The 12,630-nt window shown below is 32.4% G+C and overlaps 1 protein-coding gene across 2 annotated transcripts in view; it reads right to left on the reverse strand.

Moving 5' to 3' along the window:
• Nucleotides 1–690: 690 nt before the first annotated feature.
• RASA2 (RAS p21 protein activator 2) overlaps nt 691–12,630 on the reverse strand; it is a 64,302-nt gene continuing 52,362 nt past the window's right edge. For both annotated transcript variants that reach the window (XM_082766987.1, XM_082766988.1), the window contains exons 16-24: nt 11,615–11,701; nt 11,456–11,533; nt 10,960–11,033; nt 9,721–9,827; nt 7,803–7,885; nt 6,686–6,894; nt 4,918–5,021; nt 4,146–4,335; nt 691–3,079 (exon numbers count right to left, since the gene is read on the reverse strand). In XM_082766987.1, coding sequence (XP_082623113.1) covers nt 3,049–3,079; nt 4,146–4,335; nt 4,918–5,021; nt 6,686–6,894; nt 7,803–7,885; nt 9,721–9,827; nt 10,960–11,033; nt 11,456–11,533; nt 11,615–11,701 — 963 coding nt within the window. In that variant the 3' untranslated portion in view covers nt 691–3,048. The remainder of the gene's footprint in view (nt 3,080–4,145; nt 4,336–4,917; nt 5,022–6,685; nt 6,895–7,802; nt 7,886–9,720; nt 9,828–10,959; nt 11,034–11,455; nt 11,534–11,614; nt 11,702–12,630) is intronic.

Genomic DNA, 12,630 nt, shown 5'->3' on the forward strand with positions numbered 1-12,630 from the left:
TTAATACAGCTTACTTCGAAATTAATTTTAAAATTAGCTCAAATGTTTGCACTGTAACTCCTAAGAGCTTCCATACCAACAGTAAAGAAAAACAGGTCAGCTCTCTGTACATGAAGACAAAACACCAACACAGCAAAACATGCTTATAGGAAATTACTTTATAACAACACCCATAAGCATAGGAAGGACAGCTTGTGAAAAAACCAGAAACAATAACAAAAAACACCCCCCCACACACACACACCTGCATAGATTACATATGGAAAATAAAAACTACTTTTTTCCATATGCATATTTTTTTTTTCCATATCCATATTTAAAATAGCTCTGACATTATATAGCTAGTACAGGTACACTGGACATGTAATAAAAGACCAATCAATAAGAAAATTTAGCCATGTAACACCAGGGCTAGATATCCTTTAATACTGACTAGTTACAGCAAACATTTTATGAACTGTAAGATTCCTATACACACTGTTATACTAAGTAATTTTCTCCTAACCATAAACTTAAATTAGAACACAACAGTACTGTGGATGACCATGCACAATCCCTTAGATTATTGCTTTTTTGTCAAATAGATTTACCTTGTTAAAACCAACTCCTGTATGCAAACCTCTATTCATCCAGTCTTCAAATAAATGATATTTTAAAAATCCAGGCCTCACAGGAAATACACAGCACATCTCAAGTTTGTTGTAATTTATTTGAGTTATTCTCAAGCAATGTTACAAAACATTTTAATGTCTTGATAAGAAAATAAAATTTAAATAAAAATACATTCAACAATACATCATAATACAAATTAAAACTAATGATAATTTACAATCCAAACAGAACTAATTATTGAATGTCTTCTAGACTAATCAAAATGAAGGCAAATTTTACCATTAATCATCCTACTCGTACCTAATTAAATCCTAGAACACCTACTTTATTTTGAAACATTATAAAATGAGAAATTAAACCCTAATAGTCACAAATATTCAATGGCCTTTGTTTTTTCCTCTAGATATTCCAGTATCAAAGCAAAAAGTGCATTTTTAAAAAAAAAAAATTCTCAGAATACAATTTAGTTTTCCATAAACTGGACTTTGAAAACAACAGAACATAGCTCTGAGGAACAGACACTTTGCCACAACGTCAATCGATATACAGCACAAACTAACTTTGACAGTTGACAGCATTCTGTTTTATTTTATGGCAGCTTTTTAATGGCAATTTAAACAAATCCAATTTACCTTGGCAAAACACATTTCTTGGTATATGATTTCAAGCCCCCTTTTAACTGTTGGCAAACAAAAGTCCCTTAGAATACATTAAATGTGTAAAAGAAGGAAAGGCAAAAACAATTGAGATTGCTAAATGATTGTGATATTGCAGACAATAGTACTGAATCCCAGACATTCTAAAATAGTTTCTCTGGTTTTAAAATCAATAGTTCTTCTAACAATACTTACATTCATTCGTTCAAAAATTTCAATCCTGTCTTGCCAACTTGCTTCTATCACAGAAAGCCTCCCTACGACAGTATTACAATTGTATAGTAATTTAAACAGCTTACAGTTTTCAAGCATTATGGATTTCTATTCTATTTGTAAGTTACATTCCTAATTAATTTGGCCAAATCACGATTGTAAAAAACACACTAACAAAACAACAACAAAAGACCCCACAGCAAAGGCTCTGAAAATAAAAGTACCACACATAGTTATTATTAAAAATAATATTCCAAGGAGTACCATTGTATTTAATACTGATGAAGCAAAGTTGCCACATTTGCTTCTTCCTGGCTATATACACAGAAGTTCTTTCAGCACAAACCTAACTTCCCAGATGAAGTGAGCAAAAATTAATTTTACTGAAGTCAAGAATGACAGTTTATAAACTGTGTTAAGTGGCAAATAAGAATCCATATAACTAAAGATATAAAAATATTCACTGAAGCATTGTTTAAAGACAAAACAATGTTGATCATTCAACTGATCATAAAAAGCAGATACTACAAAGTATCTAAAAATAATCTGGGATAGTCCAGATATCTAAAGTGCTTTGAGTGATTATAATAGAGATTATTTATTAGATTTGTAGTCAAATGCTGAGTTGGACCTAGCTAGTTTTATCAAAAAATAAAATAAGATCATATATGGAATGATGTAAATTGATCAGTACTCAACCACAATCTGTTCACATTTGAGTTCTTCTATCTGTAAGCAAATATTATTTCAAAAAGAACACTGCTACCCTGCATATATTTTTTTTCAGATTAAGAAAAAAAAAAACATACCTTACAAAAACGTACCCTAAAGAAAATAGTGGTCTCATGTCACTCCATGTATTACTCACCCTAAATGTAAACAAGAGGCACAACGTAAGTTCCCTGATTTCTTCTTATTTAGTACTTTAAAAAAAAACAAAACAAAACAAAAAAAAACAACTAACACTGGTAACTGCTGTCCAGATCATTTGCAACATACTGCATGATGTTCTAACTTCAGCTGTAGTTAAAATCAAGTCCTGACAAAATTTAATATAAGAAAAAAAAGTCAAACGAATTGAATGTGAAGCTTCAGGTCTTTACCATGTCACTGTAGCTTGGGATTTCTATTTCAAGATCGTTATCAGCAGGGCAGGCACTCATGGTAAACTCATACAATTTTGTAATACATGTATTCAGAGATGCAATACAACCAACAGATGCCATGTTGATTTTGTTCCATTAAAAAGCTTATCTGTTTAGAAAGTTTTTTCCAATAAAACAGCAATGGCAAAACATTTAGTTTTATTCACATCTATTACTTCAAGAACCTGGAACTTCAAGTTCTTCAGCAAAATGAGGATCAACTCTAAGACCAGATTTCCAAGTAGCTAGCCTTCTATTAAATATTAAATAGATTGTCAACACAACTAGCATTTATGTTCATTTTTAAATACTTTGTAAAAATGCATGTTATGAAATACAAAATGAAATAAAACAAAAAAACCAACACCCCCAAGAACATTTCCAGTTTCTTTTTCATCCAAGTGTGCCACAGTTTGTTTTGGTTAGGAAACCTTTCCAACAATTGGATTTTCTCTGGAAGAAATAAAATATTACATATAAGTATTTTTAGTGGTTTACATTTGCTTTCTAATTCTCATCATATAGTTTTTATTTATTAAACAAAGCATTTCCCCCCATAATTCCTAGCATTATTTCTGGAATGTCATGATTTGTGGAAAAATCTCATTTACTTTCATGTGAAAATTCTAAATCAAATGTCAATTTCTCTAAACAACTTGACTCAAATATTAAACTAAGGAAACCACAACACTGTTCTGGAATTCTTTTTTATGGTGATTCAAGCATTAGTGATGCAAAGAAACAAGTAGAAAACTTGACTACTGTTGTTTTATGGACAACAGCTAGGATCAAGGAGAACTGAAAGAATCACTTCTGGAGCAACAACAAACACTAAAGATTTTTCTTCCCCAATTTCACCAAAAATAGTATTTGTCATTGAATATGACAAGTGCATTAAATACAGTAAGTATGCATGAAAGATATGGGTGTGGTGTCATTTTTACAGTTATATAAAATTTGATAGCTTAACACTTTTTTAACTGAAATTTAATAAAAATATGTAACATTTTAAAAAATATGGTAGGCAGACAGTTAGGGAAAATCACAGAATATCCTGAGTTGCAAGGGACTCGCAAAGGTCATGGAGTACAACTCTTGGGTCTGCACAGGACCTCTCAACAACCAGACCATGTGTCTGAGAGTATTGTCCAAACTTCCTGAATTCCAGCAGGCTGGGTGCCATGACCACTGCCCCGAGGAGACCGTTCCACTGCCATCTGAAGTGCACAAGAAAATACACTTGCAAGGAAGTGACACACTTGTTGCTAATGGGGTCTTAAAACAAACGCAAAGGAATCCCATGCCAGAGAAACATTTCCTATAATCTTAACAACAGGTGAAGAGCTGCACTATTACAAATACAGCAAATGATGTACCATATTTTCACCATGTTTTCAGGTTGCCTAAATATAACTTCAGCTTAACTACCTCAAGAAATTTGACCTAATTGTGATTTTTAAATTTTTATTTTTATTTTTTACTTTACTATCAATACGTAAAAGTTTCTTAAGATACTTACTCACTACCATATTTAGCACTAGATGATCTCTTCTTTTGGTATTTTTCATGTGATTCATTCAGCTTCTCTACTATATCTATTATCTGTTTGAGTGTATGAAAAGTTGCTACAGAGTCTTCAATTGTGAAGTTAGAATAGTCATCTGGTTCTTTCCGTGGACCTTGATAGACAGCTATGCTTCCGCAAGCCTCTACAAAAGTTACCAAAATATCCCAATTAGCATTTTGATTATTAAGAAACAGATCTATTTACAACATAAATGGGGACTCTGAAATTCTTAAAACTGATGTTACTTAAGCTTATACATAGAGCTGATTGAGACAAAAGCAGAAAACAGCATCAACTAGATTTATTTACAGTTCTGTATCTATTCACCACTCATTTGGCATCTTGAGAATCCACGCTCCCTGCTGTTCACATTAACAGGAAATCAATGCCTTCTTGTAACTCAGCTATGTTACATATGATTCATTCCATAATCAGGAAAAGGAGAACAAAGAAGAGCAACTGCCTATACTTACTCTTTGTTTAGACTATTTAAAAGATTTCCTACAAGCAAATATAATTAAAATAATGCGCTCATCTGATAACTACTGTTAAGAATTGACTGAAGAATGTCTGATACTAGAGTACTAAGGACTCAAAAATATATTGTGTCTCCAGTCTCTGTTATTTTCAGGTAAATCATTAAGAAACCTAACAGATGTTAGGGACCTAAAGAACTACAGTTGAATAATATCAGCATAATTCTTCTGAATTACTATTTCAGTACCTTCCAACTTCTGAAGTTTAGACATGTTGATAGTGAAAAGTGAGTAAATTCTTTCTGTCTCTCTGTCTCCATCAATCTCAATTTGAGTATCAGCTGGAACATCTCTAAAATGTAAAAAAAAAAAAAAAAAAAAAAAAAAGACAAGTACTCTAAAAGTTTGAAAGCAAGCAAAAGCTGATACCATTTCAATATACTTAGCTTTTTAATTATGCCTATCACTCACAGACAACTTCACAATTGCTACACAAAATGCAGCATTCATTGCAAGTCTTACAGAAACATGAGTATACAGTTTTGAGGACATAACAAAAAAGGCTTTTTTCAGTAGAATTTATTATTCCATATGTCAAGAGAAAAATATTTTTTAAATATCAAAGATTAACTTTCATTAAACAACTAAACGCTGTTTTTACAAATCTACTTCATTTGAAAGGTAGCCAGAACGGAAGAACAAGATATATTTTTAAAGCACAACAAAGACGAAAACAACCTAAAGTTGGTTAGTAATGGAATCTTTAAAGCTGTTGAGAAACCTAATTTATGAATTAATCAAATAACGTGGAAAAACGTATTACATATTTTTCAGAAAGTTCTCTTGTAGGATTTGTACTGAATTTTAGAGGCCAGGCTGTAAACTTTAGTCTATAACTTATGCAACCTATCCAGTTAAAGATAATTTATTAAAAATAATCATAGCACTTGTTTTAAGAAATCAGCAACTTGAGAAAATAAGTTATGTGTTTTTCTTGACATACCTACACAATACAAATGATTTGTAAGAATCTGCATCTGAGATTATTTCACTGATATTCCTAATACACTGCTTTAAAATAAGTGAGGTCAAATGAAAGTATGATTTTATAAAAACAAGAGAACACCATTATGGCAAGTGATAGACTTTCAGGCTGAGTCCTCAGCAGCAAGGTATTTCAATTACTTCATACGGATAACTTAGATGTGTCCTATTTCTGCATTCCACTTGGCATCTGAATAAACATGAGAATTCCTATGCCTGTTCTTATTTGCACTAGGAACAACAGCCCTCAAGAAAAAACTGTCACCAGCTGAAGGTTTGCCACAGAGTAAGTAACTACCACTGATTTCTTCCCCCAACAACCTCTGTACCCACTGTCCACTTTAGGAGCTTAAAGGACAGACAATTAAGATGCCAATTTCCAAGGTGCTTTGGACTGTCAGTGTTACAATACAGACCACAGGAAACAACTTAGAACAGTCAATAATTGATAGTTCAGAACACAGCAAGAGAAATAAAGGAATTGGTAATAAACAACCAAGTGTACCGTAACTCTTTCATACATCAAGTTCTCATTCACAGAAGTACCATAACATGGCATAAAAAAAGAACTGAAGTGTTATGTTTTCTCCCAGACCACCATACACTACACACTGCCAGAACTATTTACTACCAATACGCCTCTACATTACCAAAATGGTACTAGCATACAAGATAACTATCAACAGAAAACTCATTAGCTACAAAATACCTCGTTCTGCATAGAAAGAAATTAACCATTCAGTATTTCTGATCTACATACTCAATTGGCTACCTTTAACATTTCATATGGTGGCTGATGAAGCAATAGATTTACTAAAGCCCAGTACTCCAGGCAATACTAAGAAATGTTTTTAGTAACTTCCTAAAGCAGACAGCAAAAGCCTTGCCTTCTTCAGATTCTCAAGTTGTACAGTGAATCATACATGATTTATCCTATAAAACATATGCAATTTCATTTGAGAAGCAACTTACGCAGTGCAACGAGCACAGCCCACTGTGTTTTCTATTGTAGCCTTGCAGCAAAGCCAGCTCCCATTCAAAAAAGCAGAAGGATGGTAAAAATTAAGCCTCTTCTGGTTGCATCTCGTCACCCGGCAGAGAGCTTCTATCCACTCACTAGCTTCTACACAGTTATTTGCTTGGATATAGAGTGGCTTTTCTCCATGTAGTACTTGAAACATCTGTAGAAGGAATGCAACAATACATGTATTCTGCCCAGTAAACAAATCTAGTTATTGAGCAACTTTGAGTATGTCAATACAAATTTCAAGTCTCACACAATTTAAACCTATATTAAGACTAGAAGCGAGACAAGGGAGGCGGAAAAAAGACTTTTCACCTCTCATTTTCCTAAATGACCCTAAAAAAAAATCCCACCGCACAAAACCAGCTTCCTATATTCCACTTGTACCACTTCATCAAAAAAAAAAAAAAAAAGTCATAAAAGAATAAGAATATTCTGCTTATTCTCTAAATGTGATGTCAAATTTCTTGTTTTTTTTATTGTTATTATTTTTTATTATTATTATTTTTTTAATCTTGAGAGTAACAAAAGTTTCCCAGAGATTTCTGCTTTAGTCATCCTCAGCCTAAGTAACGACTGCACGTTTATCACAGCCTCCAAATTCTGGATTCAAATATTGACAGAAATACTGATGTGTTACAGGTCCAGAACAAGGCTGTAAGGACATCTGTCTTAACTGTTGAAGGTACTGTAGACATTCTCATTAACAGGAATAAATACAAGTCTGGTAATATTACATTTTATTACATAAGAACATAATACAATTCATACTACTACTACCACCGCCTTATATTAAAGTGCTTTGTAGTAAGGTCCCAAGAGTTTTAACTGCCATTCTAAAAATTTGGGAAGGGGGGTACGAGTCAAAATCGGAAAAGTTGGTGCAGAGATCAAATAGTCCAGGCTGTTTCACGTTCAGAGTACTAGGAAATACTGAATACAGCTTCCCTCCTCCCCCTGATTCAAAGATTTTTTAATGAAACTTTTAAGAGTAAATTAAGCTAATTATAAACTATTATTTGAAAAATATATCAAAAATTATACATAAACTATCTTTTGACTCACATTTTTCTTGTTGAAGGAGCTCTCATCAAGCTTCTCCACTGCAAGGATGTTTTTGATTGGAATCGTGAAGATCGGTTCTTTATCTGTAAAATTTTTTAAACAGATAACAAGAGTGAAACAAATTACAGTACATATATTACAACCTCAGTGCACTTACAATACTAAGTTCTCAAAATGTGCATTTATATTTTTGAGGTACATAAATCAGACTATACTCTGATGATGAGAATGGGAAGACTCAGTCTCAGGAAGTAAGATTAGGGAATGTATGTTCTATTTCCTCACTAATGTACCTGCTTAATAGGCCACATTAAAGTGGCAAACTGAAAAAACTCAGTAGTTAGGTGGGCTACAGAACAATAATATGACATACAGCATATGACAATAAACAGTGCTATTTATTCTGTTGATTTCATTTTTTAAACAAAGGTCATCGTTAAAAATTAAAAAAAAAAAGCTTGGCATGTTTTCTTCTTGCCAAATACCAAATCTATGCCTCACCTCGCATTTTATCATTATCACCAGAGGAGAGATTGGCCAGCAAAAAGGCCATTGTATAGAATCAAGACTGTATTACACGAAATGCCAAAATGCTTCCTTTTATCCAAATGCAGGTTACATGCACATACGTGTACCACCACACAAAGATTATAAAATATTTTTTTGTAAATAGATTTTTTTTTTTTAAATAAGTTGCAGGAAGCATGAACATGAATAAATCAACTATTAGGGCAATACAGGCATCTAGTACCTTCTTGTTACTCAATATTAATAATCCTTTGTTATCATGTGTGACATGATAACATGAGACAGTGTCTCATATGAATGGTATTAATGAGCATGATACATCTTTGATTCTGCAACTAGCCAAAGGCAGAAATAAAAAAAAATTCTTTGACTTTTTAAACTGTTAACTATCATTTCTAAGTAAATACAGACTGTAGCACATGGACCACCTTCAGGATTTTTTATATCGGCATATTTAACAAACAGCTAAAGCAAACACCCTGTGGAAAACTTGATTATACGTATTCTTGCATTTCACAGTGCCATGAACAAAAACTTATTTAAAAATATATTTTAAAAGCTCATTTATTTGCAAGGCAAATTTTAAAATGCACATATAGATAAGTCTGTATCTTACCCTACAGTGGACTACTTTAAAAATTGAGTATTAACCAGCAGCTATGAAGTTATATGCAGATCACAACCAAGACATCATTATATTTCATTAAACAGATATGATTTAAAAGCATCTGATGAAACAGAATTTTGCTGAAAACACCAATTCATGCAATGCCAGTGTCATCAAAACCAGACATTTTGTGACGTAACCTTCAATTACCTTCCAACAAGCAGGCAACAGTTTTCCTGAGAAACCTGTGTCTCTACATGCCAGCTCAGCATTTAGGTTTCCAGTATCAATAGCTAACTCCAACATAACAAGCATCAGCATTTAATAAATTCCTCAATGCAGGCACGAGCAGAAGCAAATGCATTCTCTGATTTGCTGCACTGAACTGAAAATTCCCAGGACCCTGGCTCCAAATAAGGCTCTCAAGAGCTACCAGCATTCCAAGGCTAGAAGGTCTCAAGCCAAGAAATAAGAAGACTCACTACCACAGTACAGACCTTAGAAGATCTGAGATCTTGGATCTCTGACAGCCAGTTATTCTGGTCTTCAAGTCTAAACTGTATACAGTAAGTTCAGTAAATTGTGCTGCAGAAGCTTTCTGCAAGATGAGTGTGACTCTACAATTCAGATCTTGAGCATTTGATAAACAGAGCAAAAGGTAACTAAAATATATCATTATGAGCATTAAGAAAAACAAATCATTTTTTTTTAAAAAGCTAAAACCAGATACAAACACCTAGAAAACATTGAAAAAATAACAGGCATAAAATATACATAATTTACCTTGCTGTTTGTGGTAGGTGAATTCTCTACTTGTTAGACAGAACCACCGCTTCTTGAAATTCTTTTTACCAATCCGAGTCCTCCCCTGAGCTCTTTTGTACATTTCTCTGTAACAACAGAATCCAACGAAAATGATACTTTAGTCTTCCAGAGAGGTTTCAAAAAACATCTGAGAACACATTGTTACCGCATGATGAGTAATATAACCTACTTCATTGTAAATTAAAACTTCTATTTTTTCAAAATAAGCCCTCAAGATTGCCTCCAAGTATGGTGATCATTTACACTGTTCCATTAACAAGTTATAAGTGTGAAAAACAGTAAATTTGGGGGCAGGTACTTGCTTATTCAGATCAAGAACTCAAGAACATGTGAATGTAGTTGGCATTATCTGGATCAAGAACTGAATAAAAATGAAATGATGATGAACCCAATTCAACAGGAGTAGACACAAATTGTATTCAGTAGAGTTTAAAAGCATGCTCACTGGCAACCACTGTTTTGAGCAACAGCCACCAGTTTCTCATACAGATTAGCTTCCCAATTGCTGTAATTTAGTGTTAATCTGCAACTGTGTCCTTCATTTCTATTAGTATCTTAGTACGATGCATTAACTGCTTGTTTTAAAATCAGATGCTTGTTTCATAGAAAAGGCTTTACCATGCTTCTCAGGTGAATACAAATCCTTTTTCCCTATAAATGTTGTTTTAAATCAATTTATCAGATTTCTTGACGAACACCAGAAAATGACAGTTTCTTCATTTCTCAGATGTAGCAATTTTAATTTATCAATTTTTATAAAAGCATTCCATCATTTACTGTAAAGTGTGCCAATTACAGTGTAGGGATTTTTGCCTACTATTAAGAAATAGCATTTAGCTGACTGGGCTTTAAAAGTACGTAAAGTAATTCTATACTAAATAAATTTTATGTTATAGTTTTTTACAATTCTGAATAAACCATCAACAAAGCACACACTGAATTATAACAGAAATTCAGACAGACTTTTAGAAGATTTTAAACTTCTAATCCTCCCCCTAGTGTTTAAAATACGACTACTGAAGTTCACAGAATTAGTTTTCACCGACACCTGTAAACTAACAAAAAATATCACAACTAACAGATATTGTAATTACTAGTTAGGTCAAACATTTTAGTAAGTATTAATCTGATGTTGGCATTAATGAAAAAAATTAAGTTGATTTTTCACAATTTTTTACAGATTCAAGATGTGTTTACCCTTCTTTTAGATGTACTGGCTCACTCAGACCACTTGGTTCTTTACTTTCAGTAGAGGAAACATCATCTAGAAACTTAAGTAAAAAAACACAGTAAATAAATATTATTCAGAAGCAATGAACAACCAAAAGCTATTTTGAAAATACATACGTACTTTTTCTCCTAGTACAAGAACAATTAATTCAACACAATAAATGAAAATATATTATAGGGACTTGAAGCAATTTAAGGAGGGATGCCACTAAAATACACAAATTTTCTGTAATTATTTCCTAAACAGCAGATCTAATAAAGCTTGTTTCATTTTCTACTTTTCCCCAAATTAAATTAGCTTTGTCCACAATGTACAACTGTTATTTTTTATTTATTTATTTATTTATTTAAACCTGAAATGCAATTTTTAGGAATTCATAGTAGAAAACTGAACAATAACATAACCCTTTAATAAGACTGATGAAATACATCAACCATAAGAAGAGTTATAGTTAAAAAGTACCTTTTTGACAGATTCAGTAAATTTGTCTTCTTGAAATGTTTTAAAAAACTCGCACATAAACGTCTCCTTGAAACTTGACTGAAAGAAAAGATATTTGGACGTAAATAAACATATAAAAAATTAACTGTATGAAATGAGAAAGAAATTTAATAGCCTTACAAGTTTGCTTTTGGTCAAACTTCCCCAACTCCCCAAAGTCTGGATGGCTTTTGATATGAGAGTTAATGTTCTAGAAGTCTGTGCATCCTAAAATAAAAAAACAAAATGAATAAGTTACTTTTATATATTTTTCCATATAGAATTTTGATTTAAAACTGAAAATGTCACAAAAATTATTACATTATACCATGTAAAAATTCAAAAGCAGTGCTGTTCTTCAATGCTAACTGTGCTTTGTGAATATATAATATATAATATATATATATATCTCTTTTAAATCTATTGTACACTGTTTAATATGTTATTCACTATCACTAGAATTTAGGCAAAAATATTTTTTTTTCAAAGCACGCTATGGAACATCTTGTCAAACCTCTCACATCCTACTAATGCTACAACATATCCAATGCTTCTGAACTATTCAAAACTAAACACTAAAATTACTGCTGTGCAAATACTAGAAATGTTTGTAATACAAAGGGAACTTAAAACATTGTCTGTAAGCCTTTTGCCTAATTTACTACCTCTCTACTTGCATTTTAAAGTAGTATTAATGCAGTCATAGTGAGGTGCCTTCCTGTTCCCCTTAAAGCGTCTAGCATTCAAGTGATGAATTCCCATCATCTCCTTCTACTCTTACAAGCTGCATAATGTCAAACTCATTAAGTAGATTTTTCTTTTAAAAGCATAATACACGAATCAATAAAATAAGCTAATGAAGCTAACCTCTGGAGTTTCATACACATTCACAAGGTTTCATACGTATCCTGTATTCTACATGAAAATAAAACAGTATTTTTTCTCATCTCTTTTTTTTTTTTTTTTTTTTTTTTTTTTTATGTACGTGTACTTGACAATTTATGACTTGAAAATTTGGCAATCCAGTGAAACTACCGGAGTCCTGATTAAATGCACAGATCAATTACAGAGAACTCTACAATCTCTATTTAAGACGAGAATGGAAATACTGTTTTAAAAGTAAAAGTGGTATCTGAATATGTAACTTCCACGGTGGA

The sequence above is a fragment of the Aythya marila genome, assembly GCF_965140915.1.
Source record: "Aythya marila genome assembly, chromosome: 9".
NCBI lineage: Eukaryota > Metazoa > Chordata > Aves > Anseriformes > Anatidae > Aythya > Aythya marila.